This window comes from Natrix helvetica, assembly GCF_964273705.1.
Source record: "Natrix helvetica genome assembly, chromosome: 3".
Taxonomy (NCBI): domain Eukaryota; kingdom Metazoa; phylum Chordata; class Lepidosauria; order Squamata; family Natricidae; genus Natrix; species Natrix helvetica.
The window spans coordinates 121017809-121041795 of record NC_138549.1 but is presented as its reverse complement, the minus strand read 5'-3'; the positions used below and the strand labels follow the sequence as shown (position 1 = coordinate 121041795).

At 40.4% G+C, this 23987-nt stretch overlaps 1 protein-coding gene across 2 annotated transcripts in view; it reads left to right on the top strand.

Annotated features, from left to right (window-relative positions):
• Positions 1–23987, top strand: part of CPNE5 (copine 5) — a 159708-nt gene that overhangs the window by 111898 nt on the left and 23823 nt on the right. For both annotated transcript variants that reach the window (XR_014174866.1, XM_081946663.1), the window contains exons 11-14: positions 6824–6865; positions 7402–7477; positions 22061–22114; positions 23512–23573. Coding sequence is in view for 1 of the 2 variants with exons in the window: in XM_081946663.1 (XP_081802789.1) it covers positions 6824–6865; positions 7402–7477; positions 22061–22114; positions 23512–23573 (234 nt within the window). In the remaining variant the exon portion in view is untranslated. The remainder of the gene's footprint in view (positions 1–6823; positions 6866–7401; positions 7478–22060; positions 22115–23511; positions 23574–23987) is intronic.

Genomic DNA, 23987 nt, shown 5'->3' with positions numbered 1-23987 from the left:
AGAAGACTAGCTGGCCACTGCACATGCGCACACCCAAAAGTGCATTTTCCAGCATGTGCATGCCCCCTGGGCAGCTCTTCTTCCGGATTGTGTCCCAGATGAGCGTACGCATGTGTGCATGCTCCCTTTTCGTCATCGAGTGTAGATTGGAGTAAGAGAACAAATGGCCCACAATGGATTGGTAGAGACTTGAATGTGAGACTCTGTAAGTTGATACATTAAGTTTGACACTTAACTAGATGTATGAAGTCAAAATATGTGATTGCATGGAATAATTTAGGAAGCTGAAAAAATTCCACATGTTTATTGTATTACTGTAATCTTTATACCAAATGATGTAAAATAACTCTTTGTTATTCCTGCAAAACATATATGACAGTGGAATAATATGATTCTTTTCAAAGAAGAAATATCCCATTTGAACGTAAAGCTCAATTTTTTTTTTTAGTTAAATGATCCTTCCGCAGGGTTAGCTCAATAATTTCTTTGTTCTCTTGACCATGAAACAAATTTTCAGGTTTCTTCATATTGCTCTTATCAATTATTAAGATAACAAATATCAGGATAGCTTTTGGATAGCCTATTGTTGTGATACCAATATCATATTATCCTTAAATGTTGTAATATTATTGCCAAAGTTTACTTTTAACACCCAATACTTTTTCATCTTAAATTTATATTTTCCTGCCTCTTGGTGTTTGATACAGTATCCTGGAGATATAAAAAGTACAAGTGGAATCATTTTTAACTATTTGCTAAAGTAAACTGTGTGTATGTGTCTCTCTATGTATATAAGTATGGGTCAGTGACGTGCAGTCAGGGGAGGCAGAGCCTCACCGCTCTCATCATGAAAAGAAAAAAAAATTCTCCCCTTTTCTCTTTCATCTCTTTCTTGCGCGTGCAAGCAAAATACCCCAGGATCACAGTGGTGGGGACAGCAACTCCTTCTGCTGCGCTGCAGAGAAGAGCCACAGGAAGGAGGGGAATGGGACCACGTGTGCAGGAGGCTCCTCAGCGCCAGCCTCAGATCAGCGCAGCCGTGGTCCCCTTCATGTTGGCTGAGGAAGGAGGGGAATGGTACCACGTGTGCAGGGGAAGGGGACAGCGGCTCGCGCTAATCTGAGGCTGGCGCTGAGGAGCCGCCTGCACACGTGGTCCCATTCCCCTCCTTCCTGTGGCTCTTCTTCGCAGCGCAGCGGAAGGAGTTGCTGTCTCCGCCACTGTGATCCTGGGGTATTTTGCTTGCACGCTTGCAAAAATCAAAGCAGTCCTCCCTTCATGATGATAATTTGACGACGTCACCAGCCTCACCAGCCATAAACCTCACCGCACGTCACTGGTATGGGTCTATTTATAATTATACTTCGTAATCTGTTCAGTCACTGAATTTGGATTATATGAGGCTCCTAATCTGGACCACTGTCTGCTGCACAATGCCAAATATCTTAAACCAAAAATCACTATTGGAAAAGTAAAAGCTTTTTCACTTGATCACACTCGTATGGAAAGCGGCCTGAGGAATCCCATTTTCCCGCACAGCTGAGCCTCCTTTCCACAGTGGTTAATGGAACTGCGAGCTTTCTATTTCCAGAATCTGTTGTTTTCTTCCATCTTGTTTCATCACCTCCTGAGCAAGTCCAGAGAAATTATTAAAATTACTTTTTCCCCCATTATGATTGCAATTTGATCTTTATTTAGTTTGTTTTGACTGCAGCGTGGGCCTTTCCCCCATTTTAGATGGTATATTTTTAGCTTTTGTTGCTATGGAAACGTATGACATTGGGACCAAGCTAGTCACAGATCAAGACAACAGACGCAATAGTCTCATTCTGTTTCCTGATTGAAAGTATGCTTTAAAATATTAACCTTTTCCTAGTCCAGTGGATGAATTATAAAGCTGCTACGAATCCTTGCTATCTGAAGAGTCGATGTTTATAAAAGTAGGAAGAATTATGATGCCTTTATTTGGCACATTCTCCTGTGTGCCATGCTCTGAAATCTGTTCCTTATCATCTGAGCCCCAGTCCCTCTCTGTAACCAGAGCAACACAATTACACCACCAGGCTTGGGGCTAAAGGCTCCCCTATCCTAGCATTCTGTGTTACAACCAAGGGTATCCTAAAAGCTCACAAGCAAAATAAGGGGATGATGCCCTCTTCCACTATTGTTCCTTAGCTGATACTGTAGTAAAAGAATACTCCCTGTCGTTCAAGGAAACAATCTGTGGATGCATTAACATGTGTAGCTATTCATTGCCCAATCCTCCATGAATGGTTTTCTCTCCTTTGAAAACCAGTTAATTCAATGCCAGTAGGCATATCTCATAACAGAAAACTATTCATTGGGTAAATTGTTACTTCCTTTTATTGAGAAAAGTCTTGAATTCCTCCTGTGGTAACATTAATTGGATCATTCTGGGATCTAATATTGTTAGAGAAACTATCACAATTTTTGCATAGTATAAAATGGTATATATCGCCATTGTATTTCTCATGCCTAATATTGTTATAAAAATTATAGTCTGGTTCAACCCAAACATCTTTATGACTGGTTTTCCCAGATCATTCCCTTCTGTGTAAAATCAAAATTATATATGCTGTTTCCCATGTCTGTGGTTTCCTTCATTGGGCTTGTTAGCAGTTCCAACAATTGCTCCTTGGGCTCTTTATAATATTGGTTGCTTTTCTTATATTTTTTTCCAGATTTACAACGTCTTTTGTGAGGTGCAATGAACACAACTGGACGCTTGTTTTGAGTGCTGTCTCAGCCCAAGGCTTTTTGAGAGCACTCACTTGGTTTTTTATATTGGCAGTTTAATTTTCTGTTTTCTACCTAATGATTTCAAGGATTAATGTGGGTTGACATTTTCATGGAACTGTTGATTCCAAATTCCCTTTCTTGATCTTTTTCTATCAGTTACTGCCAACTCAGCCCCCACTTCTTTATGCATGAAATCTGAGGACAGGAAGTGTTGCAACAGTGCTTTGCACTTGTTCACATTGAACTAGATTTTCAATTTAAACCCCATTCACTGAAGGGGGCATTTTTTTGAAAGCTCTCTCTAATCCTTTTTTGATTTTACCACCCTGAGTAAATTGATGTCATCAAAAATCTTGGCAATTTATCAACATTTGAAATAAAACAAAACTGCAGTCCTCTTCTGCATACTTATCTGGAAGCCTTTTATTCTCATTTATTTTCCATTCTTTAACCATTACCACCCCTAAAAGACATGTATTGATTGGGGGGGGGGGGCAACCTGCAAAAAGAAAAAAATGAGTGAAAATGACAAAAAAGATCTAATTCAAGTATTAATGTAGGTAGTCCTTGACTTACAGTAACAATAGGGACCAGAAAATTCATTGTGGTGCATTAAGTGAAGCAACAAGTGACTGCACCCAATTTTATAACCTTTTTGCTGTGGTCATTAAGTGAATCACTCGCTTGTTAAGCAACACCTCATACAACTACAACTATCAATTTCCTGCCAGCTTCCTCTTTGATTGTACTTGTTGGAATCCAATTGAGAAGGTCACAAATAACAATCACATGACTGTAGGATCCTGCAAGCTATTGTTCTTAAGAACAAGCCAGATGCTACGTATCTGGATAATGATTATGTGACTGCAAGGATGCTGCAACAGTTGTATGTGCAAGGACTGGTAATAAGCCACTTTTCCTATCATCATCATGGGACTTTGAGGACCACCTGTAGATATAAAATTGGGAGAAAGAAATTGAAGAGTTTCCAGAGGCAAATCCAGAGAACCAGTGAATACTTTGTAGTGGTTAAGGTACTGAACCAGGAGCTGGGAGATTTAAATTCTAGTTCCCCCTCAGCCATGAAATATGTCTACGTTTTGATCTTTGATTGTACACCGCCCCGAGTCCCTTTGGGGAGAGGGAGCGGTTTACAAATCTAATAAAATAAAATAAAATAAAATCAAAGCTCATTGAAAATTATTCTCAACTCAACCTACTTCATAAACTTCATAAACTAGTGTTAGGAAAATAGGACCAATGCAAAATAGGACCAATGCAAATCATCTGGAGATCCTGTACAAAAGCTTGGATATAAGTGAAACCTGGATGGCTTTTATGTCCCACCCATGTGACAATTGCCTTACTCATGTGCACACAATATATGAGTATAAATGAGTTTGGTATGTGTAAGATTTGGTTGCGAAATTTGCCAGCCATATATATCAAGAAAATGAAGAATAAACATGGTAGATCTGAATTCCTGACTTTCTGAAGGTTTTGGGGTTTTTTTCTGTCCAGTATCAAATGTACTGAACATAGTTCAAATCTGTGCATTCTACACTATTCACAATAAATTGCTCTCTTCAAAATCTCCCCAGATTTCCACACTCAAAAGTACACATGCATGCATTTAATAAGCAACCCAAGAAAAGGTTGCCAACTCCATCTTGACTGTTTAGAAAAGAACCTTTACTGGAACTCAGCAAATTCTTCACTTGATCTCTCAGAATTGCTGTTTACCAACAAAATCACCTCAGGCTTGGTTTTTTTTTTTAAAGGATTATTCTCTATTTTTGGAAAGGAGGAAGTAAAACTCAAGCTATCAGTCACTTCAAGCACATTTTGTAGAATGCAGTAATTGTATGAAAAACATTGGAATCAGTCATCAGGCACCGAATGCTCTAAATAAAAGGACACTCTTCTTGAATGTTAGTTTCCACCAAGGTGTGACTTGCCATTTTTAGAGCATTTGTGTGTGAGATCTGCTCCTATGATTGATAGAATACTTCTCATCAGCTGTGTTTATTGGTTTCAGTGAATAAGTTTTATCTCCTACAAGAGTGATTTTTTTCATTGTTGCCCATCCCTGATCATCTATTATAATGTAGTTGAAATATTGGGTTTGTTTGCCATTCTTCTGTTTTGCTTTGCTTTTGTAACATGAGCCTTTTTTTTAAATTGCTGGTGTGTGCAATAGCTTGGAAGTTTGGTTGACTTAAAGAAGCACTGAAAATATCGAGAAAGCAATTCTCAAGTCACAGAAGTGGGTGAGGGGATGTGGCAGAGTCTCTGTAAATTAGCTCCAAATGGAACTCAAGTCTGCCCTGACATCTCCACTCATTCCTGTGCCTCTGAGAATTCAAATGTCACATGTCAGCATACATACAGCCACGGGCAATTTAATCACTGTCATTTTGCTAACAAGAGTTTAAGAAGCCACTAGCCTGGAGTATTTACTGAGAATAATCAGTGCCTGACATTGAAAATTGCATTGGAGTTAAGGGTAAAAGTGCCAGTGTCCCCCCACTGTCTACTTGGGAACAACAAATATCTCTGGCATCCTTGTAAAGCATATATTAAACTGTTGGGGTTAAATAATATCTACCAGACATTGGCAAATTTTGTCTCAGAAGACTGTCTGTTTATCAACATTTAAATGGTTCACATCTTTCCAATGTAACCCAGGCAAAATAGATGAAACACATGTGTGGCAACCTCCCTTCTTCTTCATACTTTAAAGACAAACCACAGTTTGTATGCATTTATTGGAATAATGTGTATCTCATCCTTCAACTTCATAGAGAAACATAAGTAATTAAAACATTACAAAAAAAATAGCTGATAACAGATACAAAAAGATCACATGTAACTAAAATTTGAGAATTGAGATGCAGTGCAAAATACCAGAGCTGATCAAAATTCCGTCTGAAGTTGTCTTCACTTGCCAGAAAAAGCTAAAAAAGACAGGAAATCAGACCTTCAGAGAAAGAGAGAGAAAATGCTTCCTTGGAGTATTTTGGGGCACCATCACAAAAATGATACATCACGTTTGCTGATTAATTTGCACCTATTCATCTTGGAACATGAAAAATAACTTTCCAGTTTTATATATTGGCAGGAAAGTGATTCAAAGACACTAGGACACAGACTGGGTAGAGCCTGGGTTTAAAAGAAAATTATTTTGATTTCTGCCTAGATGCATATTGCTAACAGTGCTTTTTTATTTTCATTTCCTCTTTTGAAATGGGGGTAATATACCTACTTTGTTGCGTTTCCCCATCTGAAACTTTTTGGCTACAGCTGTTAACTGAACATTAATTAATAACCAAGAGAACTCCCAAACTGTGTGTTTAATTTCAAATAGGGGAGACCCTATCGAAGAATGCAATAAACCCCCTCATTAAGAAAACTAAACACCACCCAGAAAGAAGGAGGGAAGGAAGGAGAGAAAGAAAAAGAAAGAAAGAAAAAAGAGAAATCCTCTGCCTTGTCTAAATTACTGTAAGCTCTTAATGATTGCCTTCAAGCTCATTGTGGTCAGCCATTTTTCTAATAGAACTGTGTGATGAAGGAGATACTTTAATTAGCCAAGTAGAATGGTCCAAAAGCAGAGGCAGCAAAAAAGGCTCACCTTAAAAAAAATTGCATCCACAGCCTATTTACTACATGGCTAGCAACTTCTTTGCCCAACCATATCATCTTCTGTTTGAATCAGAATAAAGATTCAATAAAGATTCAACTCCTGGTCATTCCATTTTCACTACATGGCAAGAGACTTTGATGTAAACATGTGCTTATTTAATACATTGGTTCTGAGATGCTTATACAGAAAAGGCTAGAAGGGCAGTTGTAGGCCTACTTAGGAGATTTTGTCCTATGTTGGGTAGCTGGAATAGTTTTACTATTCCCTAAATCCCACCAAGCTTACTTGCTCAGCTTTCTTGAAAGAAAGAATGTTATCTCTAATGCACAGCTTGACTTTTTTTTTCATGCCGGTGGTTTTCTCAGAAGAAAACTGTAATAGGAATTGCAACTTGATCACTAATGTCATCTTTTGCAGAACCATAAAAGTAGAGGTGTATGACTGGGATCGAGATGGCAGGTAAGTAACATTTAGTTCCTTGCACTTAGTCATTTAAAAAAGAAAACTACAATAATGAAAATTAAATGAAAAGAAAATGCAGCAAGAGCACGCAGCATACTTGAATGTATAGAGCTTGAGGCAAAAAGGCCTGTGTTCCACACAAAAGAGAAAAGACTTGGCATCCCAAGTCTTCCCTATGTATTAAGACTAGAATTCCAGCTGTGATGTTGAAAATGATGAGAATTATAAATCCAAACACATCTCATAGCCCCCAGATTTGGAAAGGCCGGCTTTGCCTTATGAATCACTTTATTTAATAAATAGTCCATTGTCTAAGTAAATGACAGGAGAAGAATGAAAAGTAGACTAGATTAGAACTCCATATATTGGCATGGTTGACCCAAAAATACACAAATTAAGGAAGTAAGGAATAGGCAGAATTACCACTGATTGGCTATGGCGTTTTATTATTCCTCATCTTGGACCATCAAGGTATAAAGAAATAGGATTCTTTGTTGTATATCGCCTCTCACAATCTTATTTTCTGTTAACAGTCATGATTTCATTGGAGAGTTTACAACCAGCTATAGAGAACTGGCACGAGGACAAAGCCAGTTTAATGTCTACGAGGTGAGTAGCTTCTTGAGGTGCTCCTTAATATCAGCATCCAAAGTTAATTGATATTGATTGATGATTGAAAAAAAATGATTGAAATGGTTTAACAAATTCTTGCCTTGAGCAAACGGCCAGATTTTATGATCCATATGGTCCATTCTATTAAGACCCCTGCATTCTGTGGTGATTTGATTAAAACTATGGTTTTTCACCCCTTGCCAGGGGTGGGTTTCTGCCGGTTCTAACCTCTTCGGCAGAAGAGGTTCCACAAATCTACCAAACCGGTTAGAAGTGGTTCCTCACGGAGCACCTGTCCCGCCCCCCTTGCTTGCTTCCCCTGCCCGTTTCGTCGACGCTCGCAGGCAGTAGCTTGTGCGGCATGGCCGGCCTCCTAGAACCTCCCTGAACTTGCCTAGGAGGCGTGGCCACCAGCAAAGCATGGGGGCATTCCAGGGTGCCCCCCCACTGGTTCCCCACTTCCCTTCCCGGTAAAGTTTTCCAAGGTGTGGTTTCAAAAGCAGCCTCCCATTCCTTGTGCCTGGCTCCCACTGAGCTCCAGGAAGGAGGAGAAGAGCCTTTGGGGAGTTAGGAGGAGGAGGAGGGAGGAGTAGTAGGCACGCACGCGGGGCTGTGCCAGCTGGGCAACCGGCGCTAAGAAAGCACCTCGCAGCTTTTGAAGGGAGGAGGGGCGAAGGAAAGGAAGAATGCAGAGTCACCTTTCAGGGACGCCGAAGTGGCAGGAAACCAGCACCGCCACCAGAGTCTAAAGCTTTCAGTGGCTCCAGACAGGTGAGGTGGAGAGCGGAGACGGTTTCCTTTGCTCCCCTTGCAAGGGAGTAGTAGGCATCATTTTTGCATTCCTGCTTCCACTGGACTTCGTGCTCTTCTCTGCGCGCTCCTCGCAACTGCAATAGACGTCCAGAAGTGGTGGATGCTGTCGTGCTGGAAGCTCAGGCCCCATTAGCCCCAAAAGCCGCTTCTGGATGTCTATTGCAGTCACGAGGAGCACGTGGAGAAGAGCACGAAGTCCAGTGGAGGCAGGAAGGTTCTCAGTGCTACCCAGTCACTTTCGCAGCTTCCCGGAGTGCTGAGAACCTTCCTGCCTCCGCTGGACTTTGCACTCTTCTCCGTGCCTCCCGGCGAGTGAGCGAGTGAGGATCAGGCTGCCTGATCCTCCATCACTTGCTCGCTCTTTCGCCCACCCGGACCGCTTCGGCACCACTCTAGCTACCTCCATCCGTCCGTGCCCGGAAGCTGCAGCGACATCATCAAGATGAAGAGCGAGAGGGAAGAGCCTGGCCAGGAGAGAGCCCCGCCACTGCTTAGGCAGGGCTCCAAGGCCTCTTCACTTCCAATCCACTTAGTCTTGATGACATCACCCCAGCTGCTGGGCGAGGACAGACCTAGGTAGCCAGAGTGGTGCCGAGACGATCCGGGTGGGCACAACAGCGAGCGAGCGATTGAGGATCAGGCAGCCTTTGAATTGTTGTTCTCTCTCTAAATATTCAATGTAACTGTAGCTTTCACTGCCACTTTTGACTTAGAAGAATCACTTCCAGTTGGGTTTGAGGCTTTGCACACATATTCTGCAGAATCAGTTTTAGTAACTGCTTGGATCTCTAAGAGAGCTGTTCCATTTGCCAACCTGAAGCTGCATTTATCAGAGGATCTAAGCCAGTGTTTCTCAACCTTGGCAACTTGAAGATGTCCAGACTTCAACTCCCAGAATTTCCCAGCCAGCTGGGAATTCTGGGAGTTGAAGTCCGGACATCTTCAAGTTGCCAAGGTTGAGAAACACTGATAAGGTCTCTCCCAGCTTTGAGCCACTGGATCTTAATGGGCTGTGATCCAACTACATGGCAAGCAAGTTGCAGGATCTTGCTTTCATCTATTGTCACTGGTTTAAGAGGTTGATCAAATATCAGAGGCTTTTTAGGTTCTGAAATGTGATAACATTAAGAAAGCAAGAGGAGGAAATTAGTTAGATTATCATCCATCTTAATTTTTAAAAAAAGTACATATCAAGGTAAGAACAATATGATGCAGTGCATTCATTCCATTTTCTCAATTTTGTTCTATAAGAAAAAGAATTTTCTGTTTGGTATCATATGGAATTCTGATATTTAGTGAGCATGTTTTAAGATGACATACAAAATGTTTGATATGCAATATCCACTACCTATCTTTTATGCTAAATGTAACATGAATATTGTCAAGATGAAGATTATTTTAAATGTGGAAAAAAATCGTAAATGGATGAATACTTCTAGCTGGATCATAGATGGGAAACAGTGAAATGAATATACATTTTATTGGCATACTTTTATCTATAGATGCAGGTGCTGGTGAGTCATAAAATTTGTGTATGTATGTATGTATGTATGTATGTATGTATGTATGTATGTATGTATGTATGTATGTATGAATGAATTCTGGGAGTTGAAGTCCACAAGTCTTAAAGCTGTCAAGTTTGCACACCCCTGGGGGTTTTTTTTTTGTAAAGAGTTAGGGGTGCAAGGGTCTTGTAACTTGACAGCTTTAAGACTTGCGTGCTTCAAATGTCAGAATTTCTGAGCCAACATTTTGGTTGCTAAGCAAGAGCGTTGTTAAGTGAGCTTCACCACATTTTGCAAGTTGGCCACGCCCACCCAGTCACATGACTGCCAAGCCATCCCAAGCCACTCCCATCCAGTCACACGACCGCCAAGCCACTCCTACAAAACAGGCCACACCTACAGAAGAGGTTCTAAAAAAATTTGAACCCCACCACTGCCCCTTGCCATTACTCTGCTAAACACTTAATTCCCACAACACTGTCTCATTTCTCATCTTTTCTCATCTTCTCATCTTTCTTACTATCTTCTCCTATTGGTTTCTTACAATTTATCAATTGTTGTTTGTAACTTAAGATTAATGATTGTAACTATGATTTATGACCTATTACTTGCTGTTTATACTATATGTACACTACGATTTTATGCACCAGAGGCAAATTTCTTGTGTGTCCAATCTCTCTTGGCCAATAAAAAATATTCTATTCTATTCCATTCCATTCCATTCACAATAGTTACATGCTCTCCTTAAACCATATTTTTGTAGTTATTGCAACCTTTCCCATCAAAATAACTAAATTGAGCTGGATGATTTCTTGTCATTTAAGGTGTGAAATTGTAGAAAACAGTACATAAGCCTTAAAATAGGCTTAACTTAATTTTTTATAGAGGCAAAGCAAAAATCATCCTTTCTCAAATTCAAGACTTTAATATCAATTTTGCCCATCATCATGATGAATTATACTACTTTTTCCTGGGCTTTGTGGCATTCTCCCTAGGGCTTTTCCAAAGCATAGTTCGGGGGGGGGGGGGATTCCCCACTGGAGCATTGGTTCCATATTCTTAAAGGGACTTTAGCACAACACATTTGTTGGGTAGCTGATTGGGGAAGGTTGTGTTAGGAAATTCCAGCTTAAGTTTAATTAAAATGAGTAGGAGTTATAATAGACCACTATTAATTCAATAAAGTTTCTGTAGACTGTGATCTGAAATACTGTATCTTGGGGGAAAATAATTATGCAGCAAATGGTACCCTTTAGCTAATCCAAGTTACAAGAAGCTGCACCCATAGCCTTGTAAAATAGTTTATTATTGTAAGGGGAGGAAAGTTCAAAGGTGATCATTCTCCCAAGCAGATAAAATACAAAGCAAATAAGAATAATTTCCAATGCTTTCATGACGTTCAGCCAGAGGCAGTTGCTTCGAAGTTTATATGCCCCAGTCAGGAAATACTGTCCCATTGAGGTTTCATTTCATCCTTTCTCAGTTGAAACCCTCCAAAACATTTGAACTTCAACACCCATTAATCCTGCCAGTGTGATACCTGGCTGGGAATAATCAGGCTGGGAATGATGGCAATTGCAAGGAAAGAATTAGACTGACTGTGGGAGGATGATCTATTAACATTCTTTCCTCTTTTTTTTCCTATTCTGTTCAATTGTGCCAATTCTCTGAGACTGGTTGGACAAGTTCCTGCCATTTTTCTGGCAAGGTTTTTCTGAAGTGATTTGCCTCTACCTCTTTTCTGGTCCAAGATCACATAGCAAGCTTTGTGCTTATGGTGGGACTAGAATTCACACTCTCCCTGTTTCTAGCCTGATGCCTTAACTACTACACCAAACTGGCTTTTATTGATATTATAACATAGTTTTTATAGTTACCACTGATTCCTCTGGATTCCTGGGTAGCAGGAATTCTTCTCGCTCATTGAATAAAATCCAAATCACAACACAGGTAGAAATACTGTCTTACCTCTCACAATCAGTCTATTTTAAGACCAGTTTTAGACCACAACCATCATTTCCTTTTCAATGCATCATGTACCAATGTAATTTTCTCCTCTGCTAGGGAAATTTTTTTTTCTAAATATAAATCTTTCAAAAACCATCTATACTCCTGAAATATTGAGGCTCTAAGCCAATGGAGTAATGCTGTATATATATATATTTCATATTGCTATATGCTTCAGTATTTTCTAAAGGCTATTGGCCAAATTGTAGTCCCCATAAGAGAGGTAACGTTCAGCAAGGAATGAAATGTTCATCTGGTACAATAACCAGATTTTATAAATTTGGTGTGCCTCCAGAATTGTTGTCCTAAAAGAAAAGCAATGTTCTGCCTTATCAATTGCACTAGGCTCCTAAAAATATATGCACACATTCCTTGTATTTATAGAAGCAATATTTTTTTCCCATTTTTCAGTTGGGAGAAACAAACTCTTCAAATTCTCCCAAATCTTCCTATTTAGACCAGTTTCAGACCACTGCTTCCATATACTACATTAGCAGCTTTCACAGTCCTATAGGCAGGAGCAAATAAAATATTTACAGTCAGGTGTTCACATGGAGAGTACTCTCTGAAATATATACCTGTCATTTTAGATGACAACGCATTAGACTAAAAGTGAACAATAACTTTTGAGCATGACTTACATCTTTACATTAAAGCCCTTCTGCTACTAAAATACCAAGAGGTATATCTGCTCTACAGCTAAGCAGGTCATGGTGTACACCTCATTTAGTATGTGCAGTTGTAGGACAAAACCATTGATAGGGCATTGGCAACCACAGTTCTGTGCTAATTTCAGATCTCAATAAAAACATAAATAAGGGATTGCCAATATCAGAGTGGAGAGAAGTAATTTCAGCCGGATTATGTGCAGTATCCTAATTAGAGTGAATCTGTAGCTTGACTATTATCCATTCCAGCTGTATGATTACCAGTCTTTCTACCCTATTCCTCCTTTAGGCTGGTGTTTTGGTCTTAAAGTGTGATTGGAGCTGCCGTCTTTCTGTAAATCTTGGTGTGTGTGTGTGGGGGGGTATGGAGTGCTAGCTTTGTTTCAGTAAGTGGAATGATTGGTTGTGTGGTTGTATCATGATTGGTAGATTGGTGCTGATTGGTGCTGGCTGTGTGTGTATTGTTGTTTTGTATTGTAACGGCCTGGATGGTGGGTGGGATTCGTTTGTTGACTAGGGCTGATTTCCAGATGTTTGGTAGGCGGGAGGTATCATCACGTTTATTCATGTTGTGGGGGTGTTTCTCTATTTACCAATCATGATACAGCCACACAACCAATCATTCCACTTACTGAAACAAAGCCAGCAATCCATACCCCCCCACCCCCCCAAGATTTACAGAAAGACGGCAGCTCCGATCACACTTTAAGCCAAAAACACCAGCCTGAAGATGGCGAGTGAGACCTCGCTGAAACGTTGCCAAGACAATCTCAATTTACACGGGAAAAGACCCGAATACAACAAAACCAGCATACACATACATACATGCATGTATGCATGCATGCATGCATGCATGCACGCACGCACGCACGCACGCACGTACGTACGTACGTACGTACGTATCTATGTCCCAATTTGTCCAGGAGCTCAAGAAATTAATGTGGATTCTTTTCTCTTTTATGACTTTTATACACTTTTTGTCAGATATTGTAAAGTCTCAATGATGTTTCCCCATTTACCATTCTTTTTCTAACCTAAAAACTTTCAGCCTGAACATTCCATTGTTTGGAATGGGACTACCTTAGCTTTATGCAACAGTTCAGTTGCACTCTCCCCACTGAGTTATATAAAAGCATTATAACACTGGCTGTTCTATTTTTAACCTATTTCCTGATCTTCCCAAACACAGTGTTTGCCTTTTTCATTTCTGCGACTGCATGCTGAGATGATGAGGGGATCTTTTTTTTACCTATCCACCACAACCAAAATATCTCTTTTCTGTTGAATCATTAGAGCTTAGGCTATCTGTACATGTGGCAAAGAATTCTTTTTTTAAAAGTTTTTTATTAGATAAAAATTAAAAACATTGGACATAGTACGGCATTTCTGGCATAAACATTTCCATATAGTGATTAGATCTTGCAACAATTACATTTTATATCCATTACATAGGTGTATGTAGTCAGTCCGATTACCTGTTCTTTGATCCTTTCTTTTATATAATTACTAATCATACAAATAAATACATATCCAATTCCTACCTATCACACATTCTTAATACCATATTTTTCAATTCTTAACTTGTTTGTGTTTTTCTGTCCCGGCCTTTTTCCCTCATTTCTAACCATCACTACCATTTGTCCCAGATTTCATGATATTCTGTGTCATCCTTGTCTTTAAGCTCTAGAGTTAGTCTGTCCATCTCTGCGCACGTCAATATCTTATTTATTGTTTCTTGTTCCAAGGGAGTCTCCTTATTTTTCCATTTTTGTGCAAAAACCAGTCTTTCCGCCGTTAAGCAGCAGTAAATATAGTCCGCAAAGAACTCCTGTTTTCTTAATCCAGTTTGAAGAAGTTGCTTTGACATTTATCAAATTGTATTTTCACTATCTTGAATAATTTAGTGTCCTCTACAAACATGGCATCCTTAGGGCTTGTTTCCTGACTCCAAATAATTGATGAATAAAATGCAAAACACGAGGGAAAGGGTATGTGGGACAGATGTGGGGAGGTAACCACTTGTTCCATTGTGAAAACTATATGTACTTCTCCCTTAAATTCCATGTCATGGCACAAAAGTTTTTTTTTCTTATGAGATAGCAATAGCACTTACACTTCTATAATGCTTCACGGTGCTTCACAGCCCCCTCTAAGCAGTTTAAAGAATCAGCACACTTCCCCCAATAATCTGGATCCTCAGAGATAACGTATAGGTTATCACAGGAGTCCATGGAAAAAGCTTTTCTCTGTTTCCAAGTTGAAGAGTATATATTTCTCTTATCTGTGTACAGCATTTGGGAAAAGCTCGGATGATGTTATATAATTGGCATAATCTGTGTGATAGCGTCATGATATCCACAGATGCTCATGCACATCTACATATCTTGAGACTACTAACATGTAATGTTAATATTGAGCTTCAAATAGCACTGAACAAGTGCCAAGAGGCTGGAACTAGATTTGACTGAGTTCACATAATGCCAGCCCCACTTAAGCAGACCAGACCATGAAATCAATTTTGTAAGATGACAAACACTGCTTTTATTGAAAGTGATTGCCATAACAGAATCTTGCAACTCTAGGTGTGCTGTACTTCATCCTCCTTCTTGTAGTTCAGTGCATTCAAGAGCTGTAGTATCAAGAGCTATAGTGTAGCCGCTTCTGAATGCTCTCTGGATATTCTAGACTTAAAAATGTTTCAGCCCCTTTTACCTAGGTTACAGTTTTTCAGTATCTCTACCAGGATCATCTTCCATGCTCCCTACATATGGTGAGCTAAACCACCATTGAATCTGCCATAGTACCTTTTAAACCATGATGAACAATTTAATATTAAATGTAAATCTAAGCCATTTTTTTTAAAAAATAAAACGATTTAAAAATCACGTCTTGGCATGGCGTGTGATCTTAACCCATAGAGTTGGGGGCCTGTCACTAGTTCTAGTTGTAATATGCATCGATGGCGCCTTTCAGGGGTGGGTTCCAGCTGGCATCACTGCCGGTTCGCTCATGCACTCACTTCGCAAAGTTCAATTAAAATTGTTCTGCGCATGCGCAGAATTCAAAAACAAGATGGCGGTGATGGCGGCGACCGGGGAACCAGTTCAGGGTGTGGCAGGCCTGGGTCGCTGCTGGTTCCAGCGACCAAGGCCACCATACCACTACCAGTTCAGCCGAACCGGTGGGAACCCACCACTGGTGCCTTTCCTCTTAAACTGAAGATCTGTCTTCACCAACAGATGACAAAGCCCATCTGAAGCTGGAAAGAAAAAGTTGCCGCAATGTGCATGCCCAGTTGTCCACATATGTGGCCAGTTACTTCAGACCCTGGGGGTTCCTGTTATTATCAATCATTTTTTTGCATATTAATGTCTTATGCTCAGTAGTTTTGCTATCATAGTATCTAATGTGACAGTTCTAGGGCAATTTCTCATATGACTGGCCTGACTAGGCATAGGGAGATCCCAGCTGCTCCTCTCAAAGAACCTAGTCTCTCTCCTCAATAAGGGGGAAATGGAGAGGAGGAGGAGAAAATAGAGATGAGAAATTTGCATAGTTTATATAATTCACAAACTCTGCTCTTCTAGAGAACAGAATGCCATGAAATAGGAGAAGGAATCGAAATTTCTGTTTTTCATAATAATGAAAAGAAAGACATTCTCTTTGGCAATAGGCCATAAAAACAAATCTGATATTTGTTTTATTCCCTTTCAAAGGAATGAAGGAACCCATATGTAAGATTATTCTTAAGCCATTAATAGGAGAACCTGTGATTCTTCAAATATTGCTTAACTGTAAATCTTTATAGCCCTCACCACTGGCTATGCTGACTGAGATTCCTGGTTGTTAAAAATTAGCAAGAGCTTCTACAACAGAGGTGTCAAACTCAATTTCATTGAGGACCACAACACGGTTATGTTTGATCTTTTTTGGGGGGGCAGGGTGGGTATAGCCAGAGTGGGTGTGGCCAGTTCAACATCACTCATGTCGGGGGCACCTGTGGTGGCCTGAGTGCTCTGCCAGTGAAAATGGGCTCCCAAGTTCCATTTTCGGCTGCAACAGCTTCCTGCAACCCTCTGCCAGTGAAAACAGAGCTCAAGAGAGACGCACACAGCCCTCCTGAGCTCCGTTTTGCTGGCAGAGGCATTGTGGGCTGGTCTTTCACTGTTTCCAGGGTGGCCCTGTGAGCCAGATCTAAGCACCCCATGCAGGCCCGGGCCTTGAGTTTGACACCCCTGTTCTAGAAGGTTATATGTTTACTGATTTTGCAATGACCCAACTGTCCCTCATGTGTGGCCCTTTCTTGGGGCCTGTCACTACAACCTTTCTTGTTGTAATCCAACCTACATGAGACACATCCAATTTTAAATTCTTATTTTTAGAAAGATTGCTTTGTTTGTAATGAACTCTCAGCCTTCTCCCTTGTTTAATTACTACACAGTATGCTTGAAAAAAAATCCCTTTTGTCTTTAGAAGAGAGAGGGACTCCATCTAATTTTGAATGTGGCCAAGAATCGTGCCTCATTTGTGGATGTGGATTAACTATCTGACATGAGGCTGGTCACCTGTGAATGCCATATTTTAGCCTGCCCATTCACAATACTTCCATTCTTTTTCCCTATCCCCATTTAAAATTACCCAGCCACTGTTGTATGTGGATTAGTGAATTAGTGAAGAGAGTCTATGCATTATGGAAGGGTACTTCCATTGAATAGCCTTGACTCTCCCACCAATCTACTATACCTTTTCTGATGTCCAATAGGCCTGTATAAAACTTTGAAAATGAGGGCTTCAAAAAAAATTCACAGATATGAATGAAGCATTCTTCGTTGAAGTTTTGGAAAAGTCACATTACTTAAAAGTTTCATATAAAAGCTTTAGGTCTTTTCCCAGTTGTCGGTCTGTATGCATTTGTATGCAGACTGTGACCTACTGGGATTTTCACAGAAGTGGGGTGACTGCACATGGATGTATCTGTGCTGCAGTGAGCCTTCAAAGTAGCCACATAAACCTTTTAAAGCTTGCATCCATTTTTTTTTTTGTAATAAAATTTTATTGGTTTTTCAAAATTTATAGGGAAAAGGGTAAATGGACAGGTATACAAATTTTGGCAGTTGCAAAGTGTGTGAGGCCCCCCTCCCTCCATACCCATAGCGTACATTTATATATAATGCATTAGTATATAATTGATTATAATCAGCATATTAGTTCTATTATTAAATTCAATCAAATTAAACATTACAATATAAAATCCAAATATAATTCCATTTTCACTTTCGGTCAATTTATAATAATATGATTTTCATATTTATTTCTGTGATCTGAGTCTTCTTGCTATTGCCCCATCTCCCTCCACTGGCAGAGCTCTGGCCCCTCCCGTGTCCTGCGTGTCCGTTGTAGTGTCTGGTGGTTTCTCTAGGAGTGTTTTATTTTTTTCCATAAAGGCCTGCGCCTCTATGGGTGAATTAATTCTGATTCTTGTCTCCTCCCAGAATATCAGCATACCTTCAGGCATCAACCATCTAAACCACACCCCTTTCTGGTATAATTTATTCGCTAATTGCGAATAATTTTTTCTTTTTTCTCTAATCTTCTTAGGGATCTGCTTCAGAATGGTTATCTCCATATCATGATATGTCAATGCTTGCCCCCTTTGTACACCCAGAATTTCATCTCTTGTGGTTTTTCTAAGGAATTTAATGTGAACCTCCCTGGGTAAATTGTGTGTTCTAGCATAAGCTGAGTTCACTCTATAAACCAGATCTATATCCCACCCCATCTGTTGTTTTTCTTTGTGTGTATAGTCAGCCAGAATGTTTGTCATGATGTCCCTTATATTTTCCCCATCTTCCTCTATAACATTTTGAAATCTAAGATAATAGGACATTCTCTCAAATTCTAATTTCATCTGTTGGATGTCAAGATCTTTGTTCCCTTTCTGCACAGCTTCCACCACCCCCCTCACCTCCTCCACCCCCCCTTCCACAAGATTCAGTCTTTGTGAGTTCTTATATATTTGGGCTTGATTTTCTTTAATTTCATCTTTCATTTCCCTTAACTGTTTCTTGATTTCCTCCTGGCCCTGTAGGATTTGTTGAAGCATTTGTTGAAAGTCCATCTCTGTAGTCTTATGTTGCATCAGTTCTGTTATCTTTGACTGTGTGGCTGGACTGGATGTTGCGGATGTTGGAGCAGAAGTGGCAAAGCCAGGTTTTCCAGGAGGGGGTCTTTTAGATGCCATCCTTTATAACGTTAAAAGTTCAGTCCAAATATGAAGTAAGCAATTAGAAAAGAAGGGTAGCCAGGTGAATCCGGGAGCAGAATAACCAGGCAGAAGAGAATCTCTCCAATAAGTCTGGCAATAGATAGAAAATTTCCCCTAGAAGGTTAAAAAAATACCAATCCACAAGAGGTTCCTCTGGGAGACACGGAGACAAAGACCGGAAGCCTGAATTTTAAAGGTGGAGTCAGGTTTCAGAGTTCATAAAGACAACGGAAGTGTGCCATCTTGCCCTGCCAGTTTTGGGCACAGAGGCGTAACAAAGTTTTAAAAAGTTCCAAAAGTCCTCAAATCATTGTAATATGTAAAATTAAATTGAAAAGAAAATCATCTCAGCCTAAGTGAGGCTTCATTCGTTGGCTCTCCCCCCTCCTCCTTCCCCGGGGGCTGAGAGCAAAATTGTTTCTTGCCGCTTGTCCAAGGGGGGGGGGAAAACCCCCCTCCCTCCAGCCGCACCTCCAAAATGCTCCGAAAGTTGTTTTAAAGTTTTAAAAGCTGAATCAAATCTTCATGCAAAGTAAGGGATGAAGAGAGAGGCAACCTCACCGCACCGCAGCTGCTTCCTTCAATTGTAGCATTCTCCAGTCGGCTTGTAGCGAGGCGCGAGGCGTGGAAACGCGATGCGCCCTCCGAGCTTGCTCCCCGGTGCCTTGGGCGCGCGAGAGAGCCCCCGCCGGCTGCCGCCGCTGCAGGAGACCTCCGCGATGCCGCCCCTCCGGCAGGACCCCTCTGCGGGGTGTCCTGTGCCCCCCAAGGAGTGGGGAAGCCCACCGGGGAGCCGGAGCGGGCAAAGAGCTGCCCGTCGCCGCCGCCGCCGGAACCGGAACTTCAAGCTTGCATCCATTTTAATGCTTTGAAGAGGGATATTTTGCTGGCACCAAAGTGGCTTGCAAAACCACCCCTTTCAAATGATTGCACAGCCCGAATATGCAGTGAATTTTGTGTCTTAACACATACAAATTTCAAATACAGCTGTGTCATAAATTGGTATGAAAAGCTATGGTGACAACTTTATTTGCAAATTTCTTTCTAAAGATCCATCGGAACCAAATTTATCTTACATTAGTGTTTCCAACTTTAAGTCTAGTCTCATTTATTGAAATATTGTGTAGTAAGTGGAAAAAATACCTCAGGACAGTTAATTTAGAATCTGACCTTTGGAATTAGAGCTTCATTCAGAAATATTTTCTTTTAAACTTAGAACTGTCATATTTTACTAATCTTCTATTTGAAAGAAGTCAGATTTGTACACTTCCTATGGTCATTTACAGCACTAGATTACACTGTATGCTTACTTTGCATGTTCAGTTCCTTTTCTTTCAAATATTTTTTTTATTTCATAACTGCGTTTGCATGGATTATGTCCCAGGAGACATTTCTGATTTGAAACAGAAGGAAACACCCAGTTTGTTTGAATGTAGAGTCTTGTATCAAAGCATCTAGTAATTTCAATAGATTGATGATCTGTTGAAGGAAGTAGAAGGACTGCATGGCCTCCAGAATAGTGCCGTAGCTGATGAGTCTGGTTGGTATATAATGCTAAAAACGAGCCCAAATCTTTTAGCAAGGAAATCTGAGTTTCCCAATGTGATTAAATTATACACTTCCTTTTCTTTCTTTACTTTCTACTGCATTGAAGAATTCATTCAAGGAGGGTACTTTAACCTCATTCCCAACCTCTGGAACAGTGGTGGGTTGCTACCGGTTTGGACTGGTACGCCCGTACCGGTAGTGGCCTGGAGTAGCTGAGAGCGTACCAGTACAGTGGCTCGTTTAGCCCACCCGCCCACCCGCGCTCTATAGCTGTATTTATGCCAAAGGGCACACTGCGCACACCCACACGGTGTGCGGTGCCTGCATGAGCCCCAACAATCAGCTGGTTGTCACAGAGGCGGTGGATTGCGCATGCGCATATCCGGTGCATGTATGAGCAGACCGCAATCAGCGTACCGCTGGAGATGGTAAGAGCAACCCACCACTGCTCTGGAAGCCTTATGCAGCTGCATTACTAGCTGCTACGATTTAATAGGCCTGGGCTAAAATATGTAAATATGCCTTTGGTTAAGATAAAAAGAACTAGACATAGAAGAAGAGGAATTTTAATTCTGTACTAATATTTTTGTAAGGCAGTGTGGCACACGTGCAACTTGATCTGAGGCAGCCTACGATGGAGGAAAAGGGGTCAGAGTGCACTGAAACTGCAGCATATGATGGCAGTGGTGATGCAGAGTGCATTGGCAGATATTATGGGTGTTTGATAAGACTAACATCTGGGGTCAGTCATGGAATAAAAACATTGAGAAAATACAGCCGGTGTGAGTGCGATAAAGGACTGGATAGTCATAGATACCAAGTTCATTGTAATGCAGTGGAATCGAGCATATACCTACCTATGTTACAACTGATTTATTTCCTGTTTTATATTTGGCATGCCAGAAATTACGCCTGCTACCATTCTTTATTATTTTATTTTATTTGTAGAAAGAAGCTTTTATTTAAGATAAGAGACGAGTTTAAATTCCATTGATATCGTGATAAAATGCCTCCACTTTCATACAATCCCCCACCCCAGCCCTTTAAAAGATATCTGCTTCACAGGGCAAGAACAGTGTAAGTTGGTTTTGGTGTCATATTAAAAGAAAATCTTATTTTTGCCTGTGTTGTGGAAAAAAAGTGTATACTAATTAAGGTTAGCCTGGATTAAGGGAGACCATTTGCCTTTTCAGAAAGAACTGTTGATTGATCTGTTCGGGAGCCCAGGAGGCCCAGCTTCACCACCTCCTTGCCTGTAGAAGTTTAATTGGTGTTTCAGTTTTCATTCTCATTGGTACATAATGAATAATTATGAGCATCTTGTGGGATGGTTGCAAGGATAAGAACAAGGAAGGCTGAATTCTTCATAGTCCTTCTCAAGAGTCTTTGTCGGTTTGTTTGTGGGAGGCTTTAGCTTAAGTCCCTGCTCTCTGCACTGCTGAAATAAAACTCTAGCTCATATAAGTAAAGCAGAAGCCAGATGATTTGCAAATGAAGTTGTTTACAGCATATCCGCATTTTGTTTCCCCACTTGCCTCTTCAGCCTTGGACTTCCTTTTTGTTTAAAAAGAATTTGAAAATTCCTTGGGGCAGCATCACATCTTTTTATTTTGTTTTCCAATATCCCTCTACAAAGTGTCGTGTACAGAGATGGGATTAGTATAAGTAAATACCAGGAGTGCATCTACTGCTTCTAGTGTACATTACAGGCTCAGCCAGACCAGATGTCTCACAGAGATGTTTATATTAGCATCATTTTTCTTCTTTCTCTCAGGTGGTAAATCCCAAAAAGAAAATGAAGAAAAAGAAATACTCTAATTCAGGAACAGTGAGTAACATTATTATAAATGTACTTGGTGTATTAAAATATTTCCCAAAACATGCCATCGGAGTAATTTTGAAGTTGGGATTTCTTTTTTTATTTGAGCCTCAACAATAGGAAAAAGGCAGAAAATTGCATGTCTTGATGTAAAGTGAGCAGCAAATAATGCATGACTGTCAGTGTTGTTTTCTCCAGCAGTTATGTTATACAAATACCAGCCAGAGGAATGGCCAATAAAAACAGGTGGCTTTCAGTCCTGTATCCAGGATTAAAATACCATAGTAAAAAATAGTGCAATCTGATTTGAATTAAAGGCAGACAGAGCTGCTAAATATTTCAGCACAGACTAAATGTACAAGTGTTTTGAATTAATGTTAATTCCTGTTTGCAAAGAAAAATGCAAGCGTTTGGGCTGATTCATATATTTGCCAGATAAATTCAGATTATTTTGCTGGTAATTGTTAAATCTGGCTGATGCCTCTGGCATGATTTATTATGGTAGCTTGCCCTTTGTTCCCTGTCCGTAGGAGAAAATGATTAAATTGTTACATATATAAGGAAGAGCCATAGATCCCATACAGAAAGTATGCTTTAGTTCCCAATATGAACCTGTGCACCAGGGAGATTCTTGTTTGAAATACTGGTAACCCACTGTTAATAACAGTATTCTTTAATTAAAAGATCTAACTCACTTTGTCCCTTACGAGTACAGTGACCATGTGGCCTTTATTATAAAGGGCACTCTTTATTTTAAAGAGTTGTCTTTTTAGATTCATTTATTTTTCAAAAAGTCACTTTCGGTGACATTTATTTTGGTCCTTTAAGTTTTACTGTAGAAATGATACCATTTAATACACAGTTTTTTTCACATTCATGTGAAAAATATGAAAATTGAATTGTCTTTTTAAAACAAATGTACATATACTGTTTGGCTTTAGAGATTTTTTATTAGAAAATGCATTTTTTAAAGCAGAAAAGTTATTGAAATTTCCTTTGTAAAATAAAGTTGTAAACCATTGTATTTTCCTAGTGTATATCTTTCAGATTTGTCCCTTTTTCAGGTTTGTTCTTTAGATTCCCCCCCCCCCAAAAAATATGGTCATGGTATTTGTGAGAGATTCTCCACCAGAGTGAGACTTTACTAGGCAACTGTTGTGACTGTTCTTGTGAGTCTGAGTTCAAATCTTCAGTAAAGAAATGAATGTTTCTTCTGGATTTTTGCAACCCAAATCTGATAATCTTAAAAAACAAAGTGGTGGTAAACTATCGGACTGGGAGTAGACCGAAGATGGGATGGCCTTGGACATGACTGCAAATCATCATTAACAACAGATGCTCCTGCTGCAGTAACAATTATTTCATTGGTCCTTATGTGACATACATCCTGCTTCTTCCTTTTCAAGGTAACATTGCTGTCATTTGAAACAGAATCAGAACATACGTTTCTTGATTACATCAAAGGAGGGTAAGTCATCTCTCTTGCTAAACACTGAAATTTAACCCAGACATCTTGGGAAAGACTGTTAATAGGTATACATATTCCTACCAACCTACCAGGGACGTGCCCGGCCGCACCCGGGAGCTGCGGAGCCAAAAATGTTGTCGGCGCTCCCGGATGACGAAGCTACGAAAGCGACTGGGGAATGACGAGAACCTTCCTGCCTCTGCTGGACTTCAAAGTCCAGCAGAGGCAGGAAGGTTCTCGGCGTTCCCCAGTCGCTTTCGAGGACTACGGAGCGTGAGCCGGCGGAGCACGCTCAGGAAGGCGGGGAATGGGATCACGTGTGCTGGAGGCTGAGACAGCCTCAGCTTCCAGCACACGTGGTCCCATTCCCCGCCTTCCTGATGACGTCACCAGCCTCACCAGCCATAAACCTCA